Source organism: Oncorhynchus tshawytscha, linkage group LG30 (genome assembly GCF_018296145.1).
Source record: "Oncorhynchus tshawytscha isolate Ot180627B linkage group LG30, Otsh_v2.0, whole genome shotgun sequence".
Taxonomy (NCBI): Eukaryota; Metazoa; Chordata; class Actinopteri; order Salmoniformes; family Salmonidae; genus Oncorhynchus; species Oncorhynchus tshawytscha.
The window spans coordinates 30,742,958-30,770,382 of NC_056458.1; the positions used below are offsets into that span (position 1 = coordinate 30,742,958).

The following is a 27,425-nucleotide window of genomic DNA, read 5'->3' on the forward strand; positions in this document are numbered from 1 at the left end:
AGCATTTGACCACTGCCATTATAGATGCAGGCAATGAGGCCGTGATTGCTGAGATCCTAGTTGAAGACAGCAGAGGTGTATTTAGAGGGCAGGTTGGTCATGTTGATATCTATGAGGGTGCCCGTGTTTACATATTTAGGGTTGTACCTGGTAGGTTTCATGATCATTTGTGTGAGATTGAGGGCATCTAGCTTAGATTGTAGGACAGCTGGGGTGTTAAGCATATCCCAGTTTAGGTCACCTAACAATTGACTCATATTCACTCCTTGAAGGAGAGCTCTCCTTGTCCCAGAATTGCCCAGAATGCAACGCGCAGCCCATTGACGACGCATGGGCAATGTACACAATGGTCAGAATTACAATTCAAATGGAGTATCCCTATCTCCTCATAAGTAGCTCTGTGGGAAAGAAATGTACACTGCTCTCAATCTGGGCAGAGATGAACTGCAAGTTGAACTCGGTGAGATAGACTCCTGAATTGATATTCAGTTTGTTTTAGAGATTTTACAGCTAGTTAGCGCCTTCATATGCTGATATTGAATTTGGTATTATTGTGTGTATCCAGCCCGCCCAGAGCGAAAGAGAATTTTGGGCATTTTAGACTTGAGCTGCAACAGATTTCCCAAAACTATTGTCACGTTTCTTCCCACCTTGTTATAAATTAAATGAAACATTTGTTCACAAATTGTTTTCACAATTGTTAAAACCTCTTGGGGCTAGGCGGCAGAATTTTCACTTTTGGATAAATAGCGTGCCCAATTTCAACTTCCTGCTACTCTTGCCAAGAATATAAGATATGCATATTATTCATAGATGTGGATGGAAAACACTCTGAAGTTTCTAAAACTGTTTGAATCATGTCTGTGAGTATAACAGAACTTATGTAGCAGGCAAAACCCCGAGGACTACCTGTTCAGAATTATTCCCCCCCCCCATCTCTGTTCCCTGAATTGTCTTTGCCAAGGGATATTTCATAGGAACCTGTTTTCAGTTCCTACCGCTTCCACTGGATGTCACCAGTCTTTGGAATTTGGTTGAGGTTATTCCTTTGTGCAATGAAGAAGTAGGCCAACTCGGAACTGGGGACACTTTTGTGAGTTGCGCCAGACGTGAAAAGCAGAGCTGGTTTGTTTTCTTTCCTGTATTGAATACAGATTGCCCCGTCTACAATTTGATCGATTATTAACGTTTAAAAATACCTATAGTTGTATTACAAAAGTAGTTTGAAATATTTTGGCAAAGTTCATAGGCAACTTTTGAAATATTTTGTAGTGATGTTGCGTTTTTTGTAAACTGTTTTTTTTTCTGGATCAAATGTGCTTTATAAATGGACATTTTGGATATATATGGACGGAATTAATCGAACAAAAGGACCAATTGTGATGTTTATGGGAGATATTGGAGTGCCAACAAAAGAAGCTTGTCAAAGGTAATGCATGTTTTATATTTTATTTCAGTGTTTTGTGTAGTGCCTGCAGGGTTGAAATATGCTAGCTCCTTTGTTCACTACTGGTGCAGATGGTGCAGGCTATCAGATAATAGCTTCTTATGCTTTTGCCGAAAAGCATTTTTAAAATCTGACATGTTGGCTGGATTCACAACGAGTGTAGCTTTAATTGAGTATCTTACATGTGTGATCTAACGAAAGTTTGAATTTTATAGCATTTTATTTGAATCTGGCGCTCTGCATTTTCCCTGGCAATTGGCCAGTTGAGACATTTGTGTCCCGCCCATCCCTAAGAGGTTTTAACACTATTTAATTATAGGAATTATTTTAAATGTAGGACGCTAATGGCAATTGACAAAAGATGTAAGGAATAGTAACACCATCTGGCGGCAGCAGGACTATCAGACTCAGAGCTGAACTACCACAATCATTGGAGGGTTACATTTTTGTAATGCGGTCACTGGTTGACAGAGGCTATTGTACAAGAAAAACATGGCTGAGATGATGTGTCGAATCTTAGAATGAACATCAACTGAGCCAATGAGGCAAAAAATTTGAATTTAAAGACACAGTGAAGAAAATGCACTAGTAGACAAAGATCTTGGCTAGTTAGCATATAAAGGCTCATGTTTATCCCTCACTATCAAGCTTACTTACGCATGTGCTTATCACAACCTAAATAATGTGGCTAACGCTAGCTGTACAGCAAGGTGAGAATGGTAATACTACCACATAAAGATGTCACATGACTGTGGGACTAGACTCATCTGTCCAGGAAGATAAGAAGCTCAGAAGACCCTCAGTCTATCATGGTCGCCATGGTAACATTCACCACTGGGCGCTAATCACCAACTTCAGTACTGACAGATTATATGTAGGTGGACGAAACTCAAAAATGTCTCATCATTTACGTAGTATCGCACGTGCATGCAACAGGCAGGTAAACTGGTCATCTTTGTACATCCACGTCGGCCAGAGTCATTCGAACACTTATTTAGTGCTGCATTCAAAATGAGGACGGAGGAGAAAACCCCCAGCTTGATCGGCATGCAGCAGCCGGTCTTGTTTATTAAAGTGAAGTTAAGTGAGAACTCTGCCTCTGCTCTGAAAATGTATGGAGATTTGATTCAGTCCAGTAACTTTGATTCATATTGACAGCGATAAGGAGCGAAGATACATTAGCTGACAACATGGGAGGGACAAGCACCATTGCTAAGGAAAGATTGTATCAGAGAGTTTGAGGCAAAGTGTTGTGTAGAGTTCCCCCTCCACCAAATGAGAGAAAGGTTTTCTGCAATAAATACTGTATTTATTTCCACTCTTGCTAGTCATACAGATACTGTGCCTTTAGAAAGTATTCAACCCCTTGACTTTTTCCCAAAAAAATTATGTTACAGCCTGAATTATACATTAGAAGTCGACCGATTAATCGGAATGGCCGATTAATTAGGGCCGATTTCAAGATTTCATAACAATCGGAAATCGGTATTTTTGGGTGACGATTTTGCCGATAAAAATAAATAAAATGTACTCCTTTATTTAACTAGGCAAGTCTGTTAAGAACAACATCTTGTTTTCAATGATGGCCTAGGAACGGTGGGTTAACTGCCTCGTCCAGGGGCAGAATGACAGATTTCTACTTTGTCAGCTCGGGGGATCCAATCTTGCAGTTAACCAGTCCAACGCTCTAACCACCTGATTACATTGCACTCCATGAGGAGCCTGCCTGTTACAAGAATGCAGTAAGTTGCTAGCTAGCATTAAACTTATCTTATAAAAGACAATCAATCAACGACTGTCGTTGCTCCAATGTGTACTTAACCATAAACATCAATGCCTTTCTTAAAATCAATACACAAGTATATATTTTTAAACCTGCATATTTAGCTAAAAGAAATCCAGGTTAGCAGGCAATATTAACCAGGTGAAATTGTGTCACCTCTTGCGTTCATTGCACGCAGAGTCAGTTTGGGCCGCCTAATTTGCCAGAATTTTACATAATTATGACATAACATTGAAGGTTGTGCAATATAACAGGAATATTTGGCCTCATGGATGCCACCCATTAGATAAAATACGGAACGGAATAGATAGAGAAGTCTGATCGTGGGGTGGTAGGCAGCAGCAGGCTCGTAATAGTGAAAGGTATATGGTTTAGAGAGAAATAGTCGAAGCGTTATAATTCCTGTAATAACTTGAGAATGAACTTGAAAGGGGTTCCTTCGTTATTTTACCGTTCATGTCTTCCATAGACAATGTCTTGATCTACTTCAAATAAGGTCTGTGTTTCGTGCAGACTTAAACCGCCTCTGAGTTTTGATACCCGTATAAATCTCACTAGGATAAGGTAACGTTTGTCAACATATTTTCATAAATCCACTCTACAATTTTTTTTATCTTCGCTTATATTTAGCCAATATTGATCAGAGTTACCTTGTCCTATGGATATCTACACAGTTATAAAATTGGCAAGGTGGTGTAAGCCTACACGAAACACAGACCTTATTTTAAGAGAATCTAAAAAATATCGTATGGAATAAATTAATGAAGGAACCGCTTTGCAGATTTTGCTAGAAGGTGTCATGGGAATTTTGACTCGCATTTTGGTAGTCAATTCTTACCATGCCCATTATTAAAATAGGATTTCCTGCATATAGAAATTACAGTTTTTGTTTTCAACATTCATCACAGGTAACTTAAACTATTTTTATTCAAACAGTTGAGAGTATTTGTCTCCTAAGCAGACTCTTCAGTATCATTGTCACTTCAGAGCTGTGTGTGTGTGTTTTACAGATGGCAGAGAAAAGCAGAGCACCAGTGTGGGACTATTACATGGAATTGGCACCAGGGAAAGCAAGGTGTCTTATTTGTGATAAAGATGTAAGCATGGGGTCAGCAACGGCTAAATCAAAAAATACCACCAACCTGTGAAATCACCTTAAGAACACCCATCCAAAAGCCCATAATATGTATTATATTAAGTTAAAATAAAGGTGTCCAATGTTCATTCAGTATTGTTGCAATTTACATTATTACAAAAATGTGTGTGTGTGTGTATGGAGCAGGGAGGCAGGGTAGCCTAGTGGTTAGAGTGTTGGACTAGTAACTGAAAGGTTGCAAGTTCAAATCCCCAAGGTACAAATCTGTCCTTCTGCCCCTGAACAGGCAGTTAACCCACTGTTCCTAGGCCATTATTGAAAACAAGAATTTGTTTTTAACTGACTTGTCTAGTTAAATGAAGGTATATATATATATTATAATAATAATTGGCCGATTAATCGGCATCTGCTTTTTTTTTTGTCCTCCAATAATCGCCATTGGCGTTGAAAAATCATAAATCGGTTATTATCTCTATTATAAATGGATTACATTTTGATTTTGTGTCACTGGCCTACACACAATACCCCATAATGTCAAAGTGGAATTATGTTTTTGAATTTTTTTACAGATTAATTAAAAATGAAAAGCTGAAATGTCTTGAGTCAATTGGTATTCAACTTCTTTGTTACGGCAAGCCTAAATAAGTTCAGGAGTGAAAACGTGCTTAACAATTTGCATGGTGTGTTTAACATGTAATGTGATTTTTGAATGACTACATCATCTCTGTGCCCCACACATACATTTACAGTACATACGGAACGTATTCAGACCCCTTTACTTTTTCCACATTTTGTTACATTACAGCTTTATTCTAAAATTAATGAAATGACTTAATCAATTTTAGAATAAGGCTGTAACGTAACAAAATGTGGAATACGTCAAGGGGTCTGAATACTTTTCGAATGCATTGTGCCTTTAAGGTCCCTTAGTCGAGCAGTGAATTTTAAAGACATATTTAACCACAAAGACCAGAGAGATTTTCCAATGCCTTAAAAAGAAGTGCACATACTGGTATATGGGTTAAAAAAAAAATATATTTTTTAAAAACAGACAATGAATATCCCTTTGAGTATGTTGTAGTTATTAAATCACACTTTAGATGCTGTATCAATACAACCAGTCACTACAAAGACACAGGTGTACTTCTTAACTCAGTTGCCAGAGAAGAAGGAAACCACTCAAGGATTTCACCATGTGACTTTAAAACAGTTAGAGTTTAATGGATGTGATAGGAGAAAACTGAGGTTTGATCAACAACATTGTAGATACTCCACAATACTAAAATACAAAGTGTTATGTTTGGGCAAAACCAACAACATGAGTAACACACTTCATATTTTCAAGCATGGTGGTGGCTGCATCATGTTATGGGTATGCTTGTCATCGGCAAAGACTAATGAGTTTTTTGGGGGATAAAAAGAAACTGAATAGAGCTAAGCACAGGCAAAATCCTAGAGGAAAACCTGGATATTAAACTGACAAGAACAGCCTGACAATAGTTTCTCACTGAACTGGGAGAACATAGGTATATTTAAGAGGGGCTGATGCCTGCTGAGGTAAGCATTGTGCGAACTCAGTGACAACAACAATAACTGCACTACTCCAGTCAAACTGTAGTCAGATTTACAGTGGCCCATTCATACACAACCCATTCAGATTTTCATCTGAAGGGAATAAGAGACAATTGTATCCATTGTTACACCTAAACCAACAAAAAGAACTAACATCTCTTCTGTTGTGTCTAATTGAACAAACATGGTGTCATGAAATGTAAATGTTTTCAAAGAGTATGAAGCAAGAATAATTCAAATTGTGTCGGATCACACCAGGGAATAGTGTGATTGAAGTATATTTCTTCCCACACAAAATATACAACTGGAACTTAAGAACAGCACAGTCACTCTGTTAGCCTATAGCACTTATTTCAGACCATATTTCTTATTTTACGGACTTTGGTAGTATATGTTCAAACTGAGGGCCCTTTTCAATCAAAACAAGTATGCCTATACATATGTTCCAGGTTTAAGGCACAACAACATTTATCCAGTGCTGTGCCAAAGTGTGTTTTGAATTCATATGGATGTTGAATTTCTTTCAGTTGTCATTGTTTCATTGATGAAATGCATCTAAAGCTGCATATTCTCAGTGTAAGAAGACCGCAGTTATTTTTTCTTAAACCGGAAACATCCGGATAACAGATTCTGCATACAGCCTGCCCTCAGTATGTGTTGTTATGGCTTACGACTCTCAGAAAGAAAGTTATTTCCTCTCCAGTTGTGTCAAGATGATGACAGGCCCTCTGTCTTGCAGTAAAGGCAACCTGCAAATTAACTTGTCAAAATTTCTAGCGTAATTGCACGGTGATCGCTTTTGACTTATCATCTCCTGCTAGTCATATTTAGATCATGGCATCTGATGAGTCAACATCACGTCAGTTATACAACACGCGGCTCAAGTTATAAACAATGGCTTCACTGACAGAAGTTTTTGGGATGAAATGTAGCATATAAATTAGCGAAAGTTTTTGCTTAAGCCATGAAAAACTTAAATCACTTTTGTTCTAACTTCTATCAAATTGATAAAAATCCTGACAGTGAGTCCTAATTTGTATAATTGTTCATTATGCATGCCCCAGTGCATTGCTGATGACTAAAAAATGCAGGTTCCATACTGTATTCAGGTAATACAGTAATTGTTAGTATCACTGATTTACTGGAGGTGACCATGACTGCTGTGACCTCAAGGTAATAACTTGCACTTTGAATCATATAAGAATATTTATTCTTGTTATATTTGGAATAATTTCATAATGTCAGCCCCCACTCCCTGTCCTCACCTAATACTCATTCCAAACATGGCAACTCCCTTTTCAGATGACCACACAGCTTGGTCATGTTAGTTCCGATGCTGATATTACATTCCATTTCAGAGCGTATGCTTTGAAACCTAAATATCCTGAGGATTCATACGGATAGCTCCGATTACTGTCCTTAACAGAGTATATACAATGGGGCAAAAAAGTATTTAGTCAGCCACCAATTGTGCAGGTTCTCCCACTTAAAAAGATGAGGCCTGTAATTTTCATCATAGGTACACTTATTTTCCACCATAATTTGCAAATAAATTCATTAAAAATCCTACAATGTGATTTTCTGGATTTTTTTTTCTCATTTTGTCTGTCATAGTTGAAGTGTACCTATGATAAAAATTACAGGCCTCTCATATTTTTAAGTGGGAGAACTTGCACAATTGGTGGCTGACTGAATACTTTTTTGCCCCACTGTAAATCTGATTAGAATCCTGTTGCCCAGAGAAGTGCTGAAAATAATCTATTTATAAAAGCACTGTCATGACGCAGCTACTTTATACGTATGGAGACATCTCTGAAAGGCAAGTGATTGGCGAGTTGAGTTAAATTAGATACATATTACCAGGGCAGCATGATGTTTCATAGACAATATGAAGCTAAATAGCTGGATAGTGGACATACAGCTTCAATCAAGCCCTCTTGTAACCTACCTGCATTGAAAATGAGTGCAGGTTCCATTAAACTATAAAAGTGTCATACTATATCAGACAAGTTTATCAATGTATCTGTGTGCATTTTGCAATCAAGCCCCTACTTGTTTGAGTTTCATGTGATAATTGGGTTAAATAATACATATCACCTGTGCACATATGCAGCCCCCACAGGTGATTGAAAAATATAATTTTATGTATAATAGTATGCCCCATGTAAATTAAATTTGAATTCAATTAGTATGATCAACAATGAGGTTTTGTCAGCAAATTGTTGGGCAGGTTGACCTGGGGTCAGTAAATTCAGGTCCTAAACAGCTAAGCAAACTGCATTTAAAAAAATTATTTATTTATATATATATATATATATATATATATATATATATATATATATATATATATATATATATATATTTTTATTTTTTTTTAAATTGCAAGCGACATCAAAAGAAAAATGGTGGACTATGTGTTATTTATGTCTGTAATAGAGTTCCAAAGTAAGAGTCAAAAATGGTCAAACAGGGAAATGGTTCCAAACATTTTAGAAACCATTATTTTTTCCCATAAGGGATTTTAGAAACACTTCAAATAAGGGCTGTGTTTCGTGTAGGCCTATCCTGGCGTGATGTTTTGATAACCATGTAAATCTCTCTAGGACAAGGTGACTTTTATCAATATATTTGCCTGTATTTACACCCCCCCCCCCCCACACACACACACAAATAATACATATTTTTTTATTATGCCATCATAAAGAACTACAAATGCCATGATGAGACTGCCGAATGTCCCCTTTTATGCTAATTATCATTTTCGAATCTGAGAGTAAGTAGAGACAAATATATTGATAAAAGTCACCTGATTATCAAAACGTCACACCAGGATAAGCCTACACGAAACACAGCCCTAATTTTAAGTGTTTCTAAAATCCGCTATGGGAAAAATGAATGGTGGAAAACGATTGGATCCATTTCCCTGTTTGACCACTAGGTTTCATTGGTATTATGACACCTGCACTTTGGCGCTCTATGACCAAGGCAGCCTACACTTTCAGCACAGGTAGGTTTAGATTTTCGAGATCTGTTCATAGGACTAACAAGTGTCTAGTCTCATCCATTTACAGTATGCATGTGCAATATCACATAATATGTTAATGTGCAAAACATAACTGCACTCCCCGTTTCTCTATTCCCCAGTGTCTATTATAGTCCAGTTCATATCCCATCCCACCGGGCACAGACATCAGTTCAGTGCTTAGTTTTGATTTAGATTATGTTGAGTTGTCAACTAACGTGAATTATACCCTGCTATTTGATTTAGGTTAAAAGTTGGGTGAAAAAGACGAAATTCCCTTACAGTGATTACTTTTTGCAAATCAGTTTTTCACTTTGATTCAACATTATCACATGGAATTGTTTGGTTGAAATTACGTGGAAACAACTTGATTCAACTATTTTTTTCCCCCAATAGGATGTTTACATCTCTGTGATGCTCCGTAGCTTGTGGACCATATCAATAGACTTCTTCCACCACAATAAAGCACCTTAGTTCAACACGTTACACAACAATCATTTGGAGTTAATTTTAACTGCTGGGACTATTGCTTCATAGTCTGGCATAGGCTAATCCTCTGGAATCCCCCTCAATGACAAAATGCACATGACGCGGAAATGACCATACAGTATGAATCGTATAATTTAACCTGACAAACACTTTTCCAGTAATTTCAAATGTCAAAGCAACGTTGGAATCATATAAACGTAATGACTTTTTTAAACCATTCTCAACCAGTGACAGTGTATGAATAATTAGAAAGGGTTTTTACCTGAGAAAGACCGTCTCGCCTTGCCTGACGGTAATATTGTCCATTACTTTATTATCGGTTTGGGAATCCCCTTGACTGTGGACAGGCAAACCTGGGGGGACAAGAAACAGTACCCTGAATGACAGAACCACCAGACACTTCCAAGACACGACAAAGTATCCACAAACACCCATCTTCGGTTTATAAATCCCACTGCTTGTCGAGACACACAACGCGTCCGTTGATTTAAAAGGCAAATGCGTATTTTGTCCGGTGGAGCGAGCGCGAGTTAGTTAATAGCCTACAGTTCATCTGGTAATCCAAATCTTCTTTCCAGGTGCAGCATAGCATATGCAGGAGTATCGCTATCCCTACTGCGCACTCCAAAAAAATATGTGCAGGCTGTTCTATTCTGTAGCTCGCAGAATGGAAACGTATGCGCTTCCTTTCCGAATGTTCCAGCTGCTTATTGATGATGACAGTACACGCATTCACAGAAAATTAACGGTCGCAGTTGAGGATAGCACGCAGAGCAAACACATCAGCTATTTCGTTTGCGATTAAGTGATAAAACTTTAACAACCGGTGCCAAATGCGCAGAAGAGCGCAAAAACAAGACAAATGCGTGATTATCTCGTTCCAACAGATGCGGATTTTCTTGGGATTGGATCTAGGCTACACGAGTTTTAGTGATTATTCTATCTACATCCTACAGCGTCCCCTCATCGTCGCTATACGTGCTCTAGGTCAGGGATCATCAACTAGATTCAGCAGCGGGACGATATTTTCAGGGGATCATAACATAATTACAAATAATTTCTTGCCTGCAAATTGACTGCAAGAAGCCCAAACATTTATAAGATTTGACTAAAATATAATTTCAAACATTGCTTACATTTTGTATACGATCACATATACCGTATCACTCTAATATGCCTGGGAATACTTTGAAACATATCTCCAAAATGTAAAATCACTTGGAGCTGATGTTTTATAGTCTTTTATGTCCAACAATAAAACATTTAAAATAAAAACTTACATTTTTCTTTTGCTCAGAAAGCCGAATAAAATCACCAGTGGGCCAAGTGTTTGGATGCAGATGCTATAGACTGCCTACAGATGCGTGATATATTGTTCAGACCTTTAACAGGTGAAATTGGTGGGTATGACTCAAGTGTTTTGGTGGTGTGGATAAAGACATGTGGACTAAATATACCGCCCTTGACTCATAGCATCCATGATCACAATCCAGGCTATTAAATGTGTAAATCATCTACTTGCAGTGCATTTATATAGCCTATGCAAGCCACAGTGCTGGCCCTAGCCCTTTGGGGGCCCTAAACAAGATTTGGTTGGGGGTCTCGGCAAAACGTTTTAGTTGACCACCCCCCCACTTGACAGCTGAGAGAGTTGCGCTCATGCAATCTTACACATTTTGCCATTTTGCATTAACAATTTTGTACAAAAAACGTCATGCCATGGGGCAGAGAGGATTTTTCTTCAGTTTTACAGCTAATTTCCTGCAATTTTACCTATTTTGCCATGGGGTGGAGAGAACATTTTACTGTTTTAAAACTCATTTCCTGCAATTATACACATTTTGCTATGACTTACGGCATGGCCCAGTGCAGTGAAAAACGTGGTTTCCCTGTGTTTTATATTAATTTCCACACTGAGGTTGGTATTCCTAAAGATCATGTATGCAGCCAAAGTTTAAAATTGGCGTGAAGGGCATGTCTTTAAGCTGTCAATTTCTTACAAGTTCTCTTACATTTGGGAACTTTACATTCCTATTGATCAAACAACCATAAAAATATAGACTCAACTAGTTGGCTGTCAAAATTGCACTGATAAACGATGGGGAATGGCCTGGTCTCCTTCTGCAGCTGTCTGCCAATGCATGTGTTGTCCCAACCAAGCACCCAAGCTAACTGGCTAAAGTTGTCTAGCTTGGTAGCTAGCTACTTCCAGACACAAATGAGAGAACACCTCGCTGAGCATTTTACTCACCCTAGCGGATTTGGATAGGATGTTTACATGTTATATAGAGGGTTCATGACTAACAATGACTTTTTTTGCCTACGTTTACTGACATCAGTCATATTCAGCGAGGTTTGCGCGTTCATAAATGTATCAGTTATTCTGTGCTATGTCACACTCAGACAAGAGTGCTCTGAAATCTGAGTAGATAGCTAGCCAGAGTGAATTTGCGAACGCAAGAGATATGCTAACTGGATAACAGTCATTCAGCATAGCTAGCTAGCAAAGCGATTCACATTTCTTGCTAGCTAACCAAATGACACCTGCATCTCTAGCTGTGTGTAGCCACCAAAAAATGATATGATGGGATAATTCACTCACTCACCCACTCCTCCAATGACATGACATCCTCCTAGCAGCTAGCTATCTATCTAGCTAACGTTAGGCTCTGTGTTTTTAGCTTGTTACATAAATATACACACACACTAGCCTATTAGCCAAATTATGACTGACTTGTGATCATTGCCTTTGCTAGTTTGATTGTGTTGACATTCCCAGCCTTAGTTACACTTGTCAGTTTTTGTCCAAAATATTCAGTCATTGAAAATGAAACAGCTTGGGGACTGTTACAGCTCTTATTTGTGGAATGACCAGACCAAGGTGCGGCGTGGTAGGCGTACATTGTCTTTTTATTTGATGACACCAAAAGCAAAATAACAACGACAAAAAAAAAATCACACAGTTCTGTAAGGCAAAGAAACTATACAGAAAACAAGATCCCACAAAACCCAAACAGAAAATGACAACTTATATATGATCCCCAATCAGAGACAACAATAGACCGCTGCCTCTGATTGGGAACCACACTCGGCCAAAACAAAGAAATAGAAATCATAGAATGCCCACCCAAATCACACCCTGACCTAACCAAATAGAGAAATAAAAAGGCTCTCTAAGGTCAGGGCGTGACAGGGATTCGAAGCAGCAACCTTTCAGTTACTCCAACGCTCAAAACCACTAGGCTACCTGCCACCCATTAATCATGGAACGTTGAGTCAAATATAACCTATTTTTAAAACCTCTTATAAAAATGGAGTTGTAGCATAAACTGGAAATTGTATATTTTTGACTGATATTATGATTATTATTATTATTGTTGTCTGTTTGTTCCATATCTTCAAAGTAGTTAAAATGCTGTCAGTTCCAGTTCCAAGTAAAGGCATTGCAACTTTCTTACAGTATTTCTTGCAGATATCAGTCCTACCTACAAGTAAGTCAAAACATTTATTTTCTGCCATTTCATAAAAGCTGTGTGAGCTTATATGTTTATAACCCAAATTGTTCACTGAAGTAGAAATTATCCTTTGTGATACAGGCAGACATAATTGCCACATACAGTACCGTATCTGTCATTGGAGCCATTGAAACTCAGTGAACAATGAATTGCATAGTGCTTAATATAACCTAATTTAGGTCCCCCACAAAAGGCATGCATATGCACAATCTGTCACAGTTCATGTCAAGTAATTTATGTTGCGGCTAAGTGCTGCTCTGCTGTAATTCTGTCTGGACCCAGTCATAAAAGGGGAAGTTCCTCCATGGCCATTAGCCAGGCTGATGATGCTTGCTAATTACACCCACTGTCCCTGCGCTTTAATCACAAACAAGAGAGCAGCAGGTTACAAAGAGCAATATCAAAATACTCTCAGCCTTAATGGCAGACCCCAGATCACAGCAGTGTGTGTGGATCTTACATTTAAAGGGCTTACCATTTTAAATAGCACTTTGTTTGAACTTCTGTTGTCCATTTTGAGAATACGTACACGTACACTTAAGAGAGCACTATGGTACGATATGTTAAAAGTTAATAGATCAGAGATTATACAGCACATTCGGAAAGTACTCACACCCCTTGACTTTTTCTACATTTTGTTACATTACAGCCTTATTCTGAAATGGATTAAATTGTTTTTTTCCCTTCATCAATCTACACACAATACTCCATAATGCCAAAGCAAAAACAGCTTGTTAGAATTTTTTGCAAAATGTACATTTCACATTTACACAAGTATTCAGACCCTTTACACAGTTCTTTGTTGAAGCACCTTTGGCAGTGATTACAGCCTCGAGTCTTCTTGGGTATGATGCTACAAGCTTGGCACATCTGTATTTAAAGAGTTTCTCCCATTGTTCTCTGCAGATCCTCTCAAGCTCTATCAGGTTGGATGGGGAGCGTCGCTGCACAGCTATTTTCAAGTCTCTCCGGAGATGTTCAATCGGGTTCAAGTCCGGGCTTTGGCTGGCCCACTCAATGACTTTTAGAGACTTGTCCCGAAGCCACTCCTGCATTATCTTGGCTGTGTGCTTAGGGCCGTCAAGTTGGAAGGTGAACCTTTGCTCCAGTCTGAGGTCCCGAGTGCTCTGGAGCAGGTTTTCATTAAGGATCTCGCTGTACTTTGCTCCATTCCTCTTTCCCTCAATTCTGACTAGTCTCCCAGTCCCTGCCGCTAAAAAACATCTCCAGAGCATGATGCTGCCACTACCATGCTTTACCGTAAGGACGGTGCAAGGATTCCTCCAGACGTGACGCTTGAAATTCAGGCCAAAGAGTTCAATCTTGGTTTTATCAGACCAGAGAATCTTGTTTCTCATGGTCAGGGTCCTTCAGCTGCCCTTTGGCAAACTCGAAGCGGGCTGTCATGTGCCTTTTACTGAGGAGTGGCTTCCATCTGGCCACTTTAAAGGCCTAATTGGTGGAGTGCTGCAGAGATGGTTGTCCTTCTGGAAGGTTCTCCCATCTCCACAGAGAAACTCTGGAGCTCTGTCAGCGTGACCATCAGGTTCTTGGTCACCTCCCTGACCAAGACCCTTCTCCCCCGATTGCTCAGTTTGTTCCGAGCAGCCAGCTCTAGGAGGAGTCTTGTTGGTTCCAAACTTCTCCCATTAAAGAATGATGGAGGCCACTGTGTTCTTGGGAACCTTCAATGCTGCAGACATTTTTTGGTACCCTTCCCCAGATCTGTGCTTTGACACAATCCTGTCTCAAACCTCTACGGACAATTCCTTCCACCTCATGGCTTGGTTTTTGCTCTGACATGCACTGTCAACTGTGGGACCTTATATAGACAGGTGTGTGAATCATATCCAATCAATTGCATTTTACCACAGGTGGACTCCAATCAAGTTGTAGAAACATCTCGAGGATGAGCAATGGAAACAGGATTCACCTGAGCCCAATTTCGAGTCTCATAGCAAAGGGTCTGAATACTTATGTAAATAAGGTATCTGTTTTTTTTTACATTTGTAAAAATGTCTAAAAAACTGTTTTCGATTTGTCATTATGGGGTATTGTGTGTAGATTGATGAGGATTTTTTTTTATTTAATCCATTTAAAGGCTGTAATGTAACAAAATGTGGAATAAGTCAAGGGGTTTGAATACTTTCCGAATGCACTGTAGCTTTTCTTAATCTAACTATTTTTAGTGTTGCCTGACTATATCGTTTGTCTCAAGAAGACAAAAAGATAGAGCGTTACAGAGGGTGATCTTAAATTAGGAATGATATCTATATTTTATATTGGTTGAGTTACAGTATAAAAAGGCAAAATGCACCGCTAATATCGCATCACTAAACAAGAGACGAGGTGATTTAAGTATATTTCAAACTTCGCTGAATGGCAGATTTAACAATATACACTGCTAAATGGCCTCCCCATTTCAGAGATGCTTGCTGTTGCAAATGAGCAGTAACAACAGATGTTTGCTCTCACTTTGAGCTACAGACTTCTAGGTTATACCATTGGATTCAGCTATTTCTTCTGCATCCATTGGTACCAGTCTGTGTGATTAACAGGGACTGAGCTAGAGCAGCGTTTGTGAGACAAGGATGGATCCCGAAGGGGCTCGGGGTCTGGGATTTATACAAAAAAATGATGTCGGTTGAATGTTGAGCTACAAACTATTAAAAGCTGAGACTCTCACAAACATGCACACACAAAATCTATAATACTGTAATAAGCTCACATAGATGTTGTCACAAACTCCGAACACCACACAGTTTTCACTGACTAGTTGGATATTCATTTCTCAGTGAGCAAACAATCTGTACTTACAGCTTCCATATACATTCATTTTTTGCTTTGGCTGACATCGTTTTTTATTCACATTTGCCAATAAAACTCATGAATGCAACTATTTATGTCAGATTGTTTTGTTTTCTATTTGTAGCCCTGGTTGTCCTAAAAAGAAAATAGTTAAACACTTCACTGTGAAACTAAATAGAAGAGCTGGACATGCAGATACATTTTAGTCAGATGACTGAAAAGCCCATTTTTGCTGGGGTCTCGGGTGACGTATAAGGTTAACAACACTGACACTGTAGGAATTAGCACTTAATTTGCACTCCATACATAAAACATTTACTATGGTTCCCTGAACGTTTTCGTGGGAGGTTTTATTAACATTCTGAGAACGGAAATGATTTGTTATGACATTCTGAGAACATGTTTCAATAGGACTTTTGATAACACTGTTAGCTTAGGTTAAATCTTTTGAACTCCAAGCACAGATAGGACACATGGAAATTAATTTGCTTAGACATTATTCATGAAAACACCTTTTTAAATGTATTGTGGCACAGCATCAGCGAGATTCAAACCTATGCTCTTTTGTTCTCTATCCATGGAATTAGTCAACTGCACCACCAGGATGGAGCTGGCATGCCATGTTTCTTAACTTATACAAAGCTGTTCATTTTAGTCTATTCAACCAGACCCCATTTCAAAAGAAAACAAGCACTCTTACAAAGATAGAGGATAGAGAGCGTTTTGTTGATACTGAGAACGGAATGTATATGTTTTTAATAACATTCTTAGAATGTTCTTGAAACATTACTAATGTTTTCTTGTGGTTTTTATGGAAAGTTGTCTTAATGTTCTGAGAACATGACTTTAAATAGGACCATGAGGAAACCTGCAGAAAACGTTATGCTGAAGTACTGAAAATCCCACCTAAGAAACATACTGTATGGTTCTCAGAATGTTATGTACTAGCTGGCTATCCTACACCATTCCCAGAACATTGTGGGAAGGTTGTATGCAAAATAACCACAGGACAACCACGCTCTCACCAAGCTCTAAGAAACACATGGTTCTTAGAACGTCATTTGCTAGCTGGGTTCACACTACAAGATATTCCCCCCAGTGTGCTTATTAATTGTGACAATGTGCTGACAATTAGGTGGTCATCCATCTTTTTCGGATCAACAAGACTAACCCCACTGAACTTTACATTTCACCTTTTTTTCTACTTCACTGTAATTGACAGAAAGGGAACAACACTAATTTTACCCGAATAGACTAATATACTGTACAATACTTTACCAGAGTTGCCCTAGATAGGAGACATCATTGATTGCATCTTTCATGCTTTGTCGAATATGGATGGCAGATGTGCATGAAATCGAGCATGATTAGGAGTTAAACGAGCACCTCAGCAGTTCTGCTCTCTGACACCCTCCTGATGGGCACCAGATGCCTCCATCTTTAAGATTGTGTTTGTCCACTAGGGAACTTGGGTAATCAGGTCTTGGTCATGATTACAAAACAACTTGGAAATATCAGAATACAGGTTCAAGAGAACAGGGTGAAGACAGTAATTGAGATGGGTAATTTACAGATTGTTGTGCACCCTTCCTCCCCTACCCGGAGAGCTTTTAGATCCTAAGTAATCCAGATAGGATCCTATGCCTTATAATAGCCACACAGTTTAATGTGGAACCATCCCCGATACATTGATCGCTAATATTTATCCTGGAGTGAAGAAGTCTGCTCACTATCTAATTGGATCCCATGAGAACGTTGTAAAAAGACAATAAAGCAAATGTGAGTATTCCCAGGGTGTGGAATAGCTGGAATTGCATTTGGCGCAGCTAGGAGGTGCACGACCGCGATATGCTCATCTGGGGGTTTGAGCTCCTGAAGAAAAACAATAATTAAGAGTAAACAAACAGGACGTGAAAAACGGCAGAAGAGTCGTCGGTCGCCGAGAGGAGTCTGTTGCAGAAGACGGTGGTTATTGCATAGGAGAGGGATTCCAAGTGGCTCGGGAATCGGAATGTGATGGTGTACCTCCTCCCCACAGGGATGAGTGATCTCCCAGATCTCAATCATAGGAGGGGATCAAGCAATCGACAAGAGAGAAGGCCCTTTAGCTCAGGGGGGCCGGTGGACATCTTCGAAGTGGAAGTGACCATTACTTTCTAATAAAAAGATTGATGCCGATGGACCCCTCTTTATCACCCCTTGGTAATGGCTCCCTGAATCCGGTAGGCAGGTTAAGTGCACTTTGCAGTGACACATATTCAGCCACAGTGTGGGGGCAGTGGAGGTATTGGGCAGTCTAAGCACAAACTCCTTTCGAGAGATGAACATGCATTCTCCTCGACCACAGGTTAGGCGGGAGTTAAAGTGCCTTCTTATTTTTAATCTGTCTTTAATCTGACGAAAGAGTTGTGTGGGAAAAGAGAATAGCTGCACTCTGTATATCATGCTATAGGGAGCATACAGTATCTCTGGAAACACTAAACACTGCATGGCTGTATGTCTCTGGCAAGGGAAGTCAACAGTGTATCATCATATCATCACCACAAAAAAAAGGAAAAGAAGAAAGATGTAGCCTGGAACTGTTTTGAATCTATTCACACTTGAGCCTAGGCCAAATCTAGTTGCCAATGCACTGATAAGAAAATGGTCTTTATCGTTGCATCTTTAATCGAGTCTAAGAGGCAATAGGAGATTTATACTGGGGGCTAAGGGGAGGTTTAATGAGAATTGTGAGGTGAGTTGTGAGGAGCGTGTGTGTTGATGGGGGTGTTGTGTGGGATTATTTACCACAGCACTTGAGCGCGAGCTAAACCCAGCGACACAACAGCTGTTTTAAAAGCCCTGCTGCTCCGCTTCTAAGGTTTGTTTCCCTCGACAATCGCACTTTAATAAACATGTTTTGCTGTTCTAAGGGCTTTTGCAATACATTTACATTTTAGTCATTTAGCGGAAGCTCTAATCAAGAGAGACTTACAGGAGCAATTAGAGTTAAGTGCCTTGCTCCAGGGCACATAGAAAGATTCTTCACCTAGTTTCCTTTGGGACCCCAACCATCGACCTTTCGGTTACTGGCCCAACGCTCTTAACCGCCAGGCTACCCGCCGCCCTAAAGTCTTTCCTTGATTCCTCACATCCCACTGAATCCTCTCTCCTCGATTCCTCACATCCCACTGAATCATCTCTCCTCGATTCCTCACATCCCACTGAATCCTCTCTCCTCGATTCCTCACATCCCACTGAATCCTCTCTCCTCGATTCCCAAAACTCATTGTAGGAGAAGACCAGAGGTGATCTTCTCCTCCAATGCGGCCTGATACTGTGCATAGAGAGGATGCGAGGAATCAAGGAAAACTTGAGATTCACCCCAGTAGATTGCCAATCTACCGATGGAGAATGGAAACAGTAAAAGAGTCACCATCTCAAGTCAATCCAAGCAACATTTCAGTCATGCTTTTCACCTACTCACACTAACCCCCACATTTTAGAAACATACAATGACACAATGAGGACATCCAGTGTTCAAGGAATAAGAACACTGATGAGTGTTTAAGAACACTGATCTTTTGCTACAGAGACCAACCAGATTTGTTTTTTTTAAACAGACTTTAAAATCAACAATCGTACATGGTCACATCATGAGGGCCAAATCCCAACTAGAGATGCATGAGCATTGGGATTTGTTCCCCAAAGTAAAAATTAGCATATACTGTATTTACATCCTCCTCCAGCAGGGCAGTGCTTTTATTTGATGTGTATCGTCAACATGGTTTTACATAAATGTGCAATGGCTCAACTAAACCAGACAGTAACAAGGTCCACATGCATTTCATGAAGGAAGAAAAATGGCATTCAAGAGACCCTGGACACTTTGTTGTCACCTGGTGCAATTTAAAGAGCTCAAACAGGGCCTTGGACTTTGGTCATGCCCTAGTATTCATCATCCCCAATGTACTGCAGTATGTATGAGGAACAACACAGAAGCAACTACCCTGGAACTCTCGCCAAATACGTCAGGCAACACAGAAGAGATTTTCAAGATATCCTTGGCCCTCGTGCATTGGATGTCGTATGACAGTGTGTAGATTTCATAAAGAGTCGCTTTGATGGTTAAACACCACATCTCTCCCTTCTGGAGGACCAAGAGCTGACTCCACCACTGTCCCATCCTCCTCTAGCACCAGGATGAGGAACTGGCATGTCAACAGGAAGGCACTTGCTGTCTGTTCTAGAAGGTCATCCAGGGAGGTGACCATGAACCCTTTCCTCTGCCTCCGACTGCGTGCAGAGCCTGAAGGGACAGGGCTCGGGTGGGGGAAGGATCCGGCATGAGATTGTTCACACTGACCTCACCATGTCTGGGAGAAGGGTTTTCACATATCCACACATTTAAAATCAAGTGCAGTCCGTGTTTTGCGAGAATATCTAAATTCAAGTAGGTTCTTGCAAACCTGTAGATTACAGGACCTACTGGTGGTCACTGGCCCAGTAGATCATTGTATAGGTGTCCGCTTGAGACGGGACTGTGCGCGTGGCTATTCGTTATGGGGTTTTATTCTTGTGAGATTTCCCTCTGTCAGGAGAAAACTTCTCTCTGTCACTAATGATGTACCATGACGTACCATCATGAACCCATAATGATGTATAAAGGGTAGCTTTAGCCGCTTTCACACCTAGTTTATTTCACTCTGACTAGCAAAGACAGACAGTTTGGTAACGTTTTGTTAAAACCACATTTTGTTACATAAAATACCATTTCTAATAGTGCTGCACTGTTTTGATCCTGGGGACCCCAAGGGGTTCATGTTTTGGTTTTTGCCCTAGTGCTACACAGGTGATTCAAACTCTTCATCATGGTTTGATTATTTGAATCAGTTGTGTAGTGCTAGGTGGGAAAACAATGTGCACGTCTAGGGGTTTACTTACACATATAACATGTGTAGGCCTTACATAATCAGCTCCAATGAATATGGAGAACAGTCATAAGGCATTTTGAAGAAGAAACATTTCTGACATCGCTCACCAGTGACGTTGTAATTAATAAGCTAAGCATCTTGCGTTGGAGTTTATCAAATAGAAAAGTATCTGTGCAGCATAGGGCCATCTGGTTCACTGTTTTATCTTATTCAATTCCCCACCTTGATTAGTCAATCATCTTTAATGTGCTTTTCATTTAATGCTATTGGTCCGTGGCTGTTTCATTCTTTATCTGGAATAATAACACAGTGGGTTTATAAAAATACTCCCAATGAGCTCTATCGGTAGTGTTACAGGCTTTTTTTCCTCTCCATTTCAAGGTTGGTTTTGGATGCATATGTCCTGTTTATGTGTTGCGCACACTGATTGGAGTCACCTCATTAGTCAGGATGTATTTCACCAGTGCTGGCCCTGCTGGTATTTAAGTCCAGCTGGCCCAGTGCATCAGTTGAAGAGAAGAGATGTTGGGAGACCTACAACTCATGTTAGCTGAGGTGTGTGGTACAGCGTATCCACTGTAGGTAACAAAACAGCCTGACTCTGGTGGTTTCCCCTGTTTAGTTTGGGCCATATTCTTTCGAACTCCCTATTCTAAGTTTGTGTTGGTTTTTCCTTTAGTTTGTATTTTCTGAAGAAAATCCAGTGGGTATCCATGGTGGGTGTGTTTATAACTGTTTTCTAGTTGCTTTGCCAACTTTCAGAACCTGTTTTGAAACACTTTCTGTTCTGGTTTGGTTGTCAATGATTCCTTTAGTTCCCTTTTCTTTTGAGTGAATGTTATGTTTGTTGTTAGGGAACATGACCGTGGTCTGAAGGAAAAAAGAAGCCAATCCAGTAGTGGAATGACGTGAACTAAAAGGCCTGTACACCTTTTCTGAAAGACAGGGATGTAAGTATGGACCGCTTTACTGGTCAGTTGATAAGACCCCAATATCTAAGATGTGGTAGTAACTTAAGCCTACCCCCACAGTTAGAAAACCATAGGCCTTCAAGCTCTAAACCAATGTGTCAACTTTTTCCCCTCGCTCACCAATTCTGCAAAAAAAAAAATATATATTATTTATTTTTAAAACCAAAATCTGAGACCCTGACTTGACACTGAATTACCATGTAGCCATTTTGTGGGAAAAGTAACACCCCCACTTCAATTCTCCCCCTAATCACCATGGAGACCCCTCCACCATAGAGGCAAGTGTTTATGCTGTAATGAGCCTGCTATTGAATTCATAGCATCTTCTTAAATAGATGTGTTATGTTAGCTATGCTTCCAGTACAAATTAAAAACCAAACACATTGCTGCTTTTGAGTCCTCTCTCTGACTAGTAATTATGGCGCTTCATTTGTACTCTCCTTGCTGAAGGGATTCTGACTCTAGGCTGTTGGTGCTTCTCTGATGTGAAAGGAAGTACAAAAACATTAAAACCAAGGGATTGTGGGAAAAGTCTTGTTACGAAATTTCCGTGTGGAGAGGGACACAATGAGAGTCTATACTGCTGAATCGCCATTGTACACCACTGTATATTCTAGCACACAGTATCAATTGTTTCTTTTTTCTTTCAAAACACTCAAGGTTTTACAAGGAATGTAACACCACGGTGTGTGACGGGGGGACACACAAAAGACCCACCATGGGGTCTAACAAACAACCCTGGCAGAAATAAGCGACATTCACATGCTTGTTATTTTCCCTTATCTTGTCGATAGGAACTCCTGTGTTCAAAGGCTGGCTGCGACGCGGAATGACACGTGCAAAGAAAAGGCACAATGATTGGCAGCCACCGGTACTGTGAAAACACATCGGCTTGAGTCAACACCTGTCTTAACAAAATGTTTTCATTCAGCCTCGAAATGCATAGATATGTAAATGTGGGTGGGTGGGGGTGACGATAACCAGGGAACTTTTACTACGGCGTGTAATTAAATATTTCCCAGTGCAAAATAAAGATAAGGACTCCATTAGGCCCTTAAAACATTCCAGGATAATGGATTTTTGGTGGTTGATGGAGCGGCTCATGTGGGACAGGTGGGATTTACTCCCAGGCTCCGTCGGCGTGGCGACAGCAGCCAGCGCCAAGGCATCTCGCGCGGTAATCCGCCACCGGAGAAGAAGTCAGCGGCATTTGATGCACCATTGGCACCGCAGGCAAATGAGATTACAGAGAGAGGGAATGGAATTGACTCTCTCGTTGACAGATTTACAGATCCCGCTGGATAGAATACAGGCAAAAGGGCTGTAAAACCCATCATCTGTGGGTGAATTACACACCGCTTGGAACAACTTGTTTGGTTTAGGAAATCCACACAACCCCCTTTGATTTACCTGCTTCCCACATCCCCCCCTCAATTTTCTCAACTGGATTGCTTTCTCTTTCGCACTCCCTCTTGCTCGCTTTCTTTTTCTCACTTCCTCCCTTTCTCTTGCTCTCTCCAAGGGTGAACAGAAGAGATGGTGGTATTTGTCACTGCCATGACTCAAGGCTCTAGTCTTTAATCTATTGGTTAATCCATGAGAGGTAATCATCTGTGGCCTTTGATCTGCTCTGTGGCCACAATAGGATAGTTTTTGACTGCTGCACAATATATTTCTGGATGGGGTGAAATAAGAAATTGGAATCTAACTGGATGTACATTACCATCTAAGACCAGTGGTTGTCTTTATACTCCCTTAGCAATAGCACAAGGAAGTCACAACTGCACTGCCTATGCAGCAGTAAAGCTTTCAGAACTATTTCACCTTGGGAATTCTGACAGAACCAATAATAGCAATAAATGTAATGTCATCGGGCCACCCGTTAAAAAAATAATTCATATTTTTTCAACCACTTCGGTTGATCTTTCCATCTTTCTGTTTCCAGCAATCGTTCATTATATTATAGACAAATTATGTAGGGAGGAAGATAAATATAACAGTTTACACTGTTATATTTGCAAGGTTAATTAATAAACCCAATATGAAGATAACATCATGGTACGCCAGGTTATCTGTGTAGCATCAGATACACCACAAACAATGATCCTTCACCATATAATGAAATATACTGTGTTATAATCCTCGCTGAATACACTGTGCAGTGCAGATGGGAATAGATAACCTCCCAATGCACCTCTCCAGAAGAGTTTAGCAGTAAATAGAAATCCAAAATGAAATGGCTTTAAAAAATACTAATCCATTTTAAATGGGTTGTATGGTGGTGATGAATTGAACTGACAACCACGTGAGCTGGCAAACAGAAGCTATTGGGCATGTTTATATCTTGAGTTTGTTGATCTATCTGTGTTGTTCAATGGAACTGAGAACACATCTGTGAGATGGCAATAGAAACCTATTGGGCATGTTTATAACTTAGTACCTTACAGGAGACTATCAACTTTAACTCCCATCATTAAACATTTACTTTACAGTGAGAGTTATGTTTATGACCTTAATCCTTTGATACAACTGTGATCTTATCTATCATTTATAAATGCACTTAAGTATTTGATGTGATGTCCAATGCACGTCAGCATAGCAGCAAGACAACTTCATGAGCGACTACCAGTACATTATTCATCGAATCTATGGGGACTAATCCATTCAGTTTAAGGAAACATAGTTTTGCCTATTACTGTTGTTCAACTAAACTGTACATTTGGTGCATTTTGATGTATTTTGCACTGATATTTCGCCCTGATAATAGCCACTCAAAAATGTAAAATGCCAAATTGGGTGGTCTAGCTAATCAACAAAACAATGGTAGCGATATAATCATCAATATTATAGCTGATTATGTGGTTATGGGAGTAAGTGGTTATCTGGGAGAAGTTCTTATACAATACATTTCATTGATTGAAATACATTTTTCCCACATTCACCGAGTACTTTATATTATTAAAACGAATGGAATGTGAAACCATATGTAAGTTTTGCATTCAATGCAATTCACTGGCGTAACGTAGTTTCTCTGGACCCCCTGCAAGGTCGGAGTTGACATGACATGAGCCATCCTCATGCGCTCTCTCCCAGCTTGGATAAAGTTTTTGTGCCTAAAACCTATCACTCCCTTTTTCAATCTTTATCTGGGAGCAGTTCTTAAAACAACGGTGCTTACGTCATTCAAACCAACCCCATCTACCACTTCGATACACCTTTGTCTCTCACAAGCTGCATTTAAACCCCACTCTCATTAGTGACACCCTCCAGGGTGAACAACTCCTGCACTAGTGGGGCTACAAAAAAAACTACGTATTTTGTAACCATCAGTTTCCCAAAGAAAGTGGACCTTTTTTCAGACAGAGAAGGAAAATAGCTGAACGTGGGAACAAGTCATATTTGCCAAAAAGAGCTTGGATTGAGAAGATGGTTGATCAGATTGTACCCATACACCTACATATTTTCTCTTAAAATGGCAGATATGAAATTACCAGAGTGCCTTTTCCCCAGTAGGTCTTTCATTATATGTGGTGAAACCAACACGCACACAAACAAATGCAATCACACACACACATTTCGGCAGTAATTACTTGGTATGGAGTTTGGATTTCCAACATCCCTTTTAAGCAAATTAAAACAAATTAAATGTGGACCAATTGAATCTTGCTGGAATTAAGGAAATGTATGGTACTTACTACCATCTAATATAATTTGAATGTCACTGCGTCCCTTTGTTCTATACCAAGAAGGGGGAATATTGAGCGATTGATTAGTGATAGTATGTTTGATTCCCTTGGAGAAACTTCCTCTCAAACTTTGGGATTAGCACCTTGGATCTCTCCTTCTAAGAACATCAGAGGACACAATCTGGCTCTTGTGTTTTATTGATCACCTAATCGTTTAACACTTCTTCCAAGGGCACTGGGCTTATCAGGATCTGCCTAATATCTATCTTTCCAACACAAAATATGCAATTGAACACCCTACTCTCTGAACTTAGCCAATGTCATGAATGTTCACATTTTTTGTCTCTACAGCACTAGGATCAGGTTCAAGAATTCTCATATCCCTGCTTGTCGTTAAAAACAAGGGTAGCCTAAATTGTCGCTACAATTTCTGTGCGTGCCGACTGAAATCACTCCACTTATCTGAATGGGCTCTTCATATCTAAAACAAGCATTTAACTGAACACTAGTTAGAAGCTGCTTCTTTTACATCTAACTCCTTTAGCTTACTGATTTAATTGAATAATAAACATACTTCAGCTAGCAATCTCCTTGTGTAGCCATGCAAGGCATACTTCAACTTCCCCACCATCGCATAGCCTGCTGGGTAATGTAGTCTTAATGTTAACCCATAACAACACATCTTGCTTCCTTTAGTATTCTATTGTGGCTCTATTTGTTTTCACATGAACAAAAACATTCTGTCCAGGTGCCTCTTTTTCTTTATTTTTTAGCAAATCTCAATAGGACTGTCAGAGCCCCTGAAAGGCTTTTTTGGTTGTTCTGCTGAAGTGCTTACTGAAGCAGTTGGACAGCGTTCGTTGTCAGTCAGGGTGTTCTGACTGAATTGTCCATTTCTAAAGGCATTTGACGCTTCAACAGTATCCTCCTGATGATCCTCAGTCCCTTGAGTGAATGGCTGAAGCTTTAGATTCACTCTCTTTTGTCTGAGTTGTGATTCACGTTCTGTTTGGATCGCATCAGATCACGGTGCAACTTCTCTCTGCACACACCCTTGCTGCATCTAGATTCCTGTAGTGATGTCTCAGAGACATACATGATCTCCAGGTCTCAGTTCAGGTAAGTGTCTTGCACTTTTCTTGTGTCGCTGTTTTTGTTTGTCTTTCTGTTTTTCCTTCGAGTTTGACTTTGTGAGCACCTCTGGGTGTTGGCAAATCCTCATGGATGGGTAGGTTGGTTCTGATGCGATGTCCCATCAACATTTGTGATGGTAAAAGTCCGTTCTGCAGTGATGCGCTGCAGTAGATCATATTTTTTTAGGAAATCCTTTTTTCCATCGTGTGCCTTTTTCATCAGACCTTTGACAATTTTGACTGAACTCTCTGCTAAGCCATTGGACCTTGGGTAGTTGAGGCTGGAGGTATTGTGTCGGAATCTCCAGTCGTTAGCGAATGATCGGGCTCCCGAGTGGAGCAGCGGTCTAAGGCACTGCATCTCAATGCAAGAGGTGTCACTACAGTCCCTGGTTCGAATCCAGGCTGTATCACATCTGGCCATGATTGGGAGCCCCATAGGGCGGTGCACAATTGCCCCAGCGTCGTCCGGGTTTGACCGGGGTAGGCCGTCATTGTAAATAAGAATTTGTTCTTCACTGACTTGCCTAGTTTAATAAAGGTCAAATAAATAAACTGCAGGCTGTTGTCGGAGTACAGTTCAGACGCAACCCCATGTCTTGCGAAAACTGATTACAGGTAGGTGATTACAGCTTTGCTGGAGGTAGTTGGCAGTGTTGTTACTTCAGGTAGTTTGAGTAGTATTCGGTAACAACAATGTGACTTTTGCCATTGCAGTCAAAAAGGTCAACTCCAACTTTGTAGTGGATCAGTTGGGTACTGGATGAGGCATTAGCGGCTCTGCTTGCTACACAGTTCTGGCTAATTTCCTGGTTCATTCTTGGCCAGTACATTACCTCTTGTGCTCGTCGTCTGCATTTCTCCTCACCCTAGTGGCACTTGTGTATTTTCTGTAGCCTTTCTTTGCGTATTGTCATGGGAATGACAATCTTGTTGCCTTTGAACACTATGTCATCCACAATGGTGAGCTCTACTCTGCACATCCAGTAA

At 40.0% G+C, this 27,425-nt stretch overlaps 1 protein-coding gene across 4 annotated transcripts in view; it reads right to left on the reverse strand.

The window, feature by feature from the left end:
- The window catches only part of ntm (neurotrimin), a 433,502-nt gene that overhangs the window by 127,295 nt on the left and 278,782 nt on the right, over positions 1-27,425 (reverse strand). For 3 of the 4 annotated variants that reach the window (XM_024393763.2, XM_024393762.2, XM_024393759.2), the window contains exon 1: positions 9,672-10,380. In XM_024393763.2, coding sequence (XP_024249531.1) covers positions 9,672-9,844 — 173 coding nt within the window. In that variant the 5' untranslated portion in view covers positions 9,845-10,380. Of the gene's footprint in view, positions 1-9,671; positions 10,381-27,425 lie in introns of those variants that run through there. The other variant, XM_024393760.2, reaches the window with a different exon arrangement.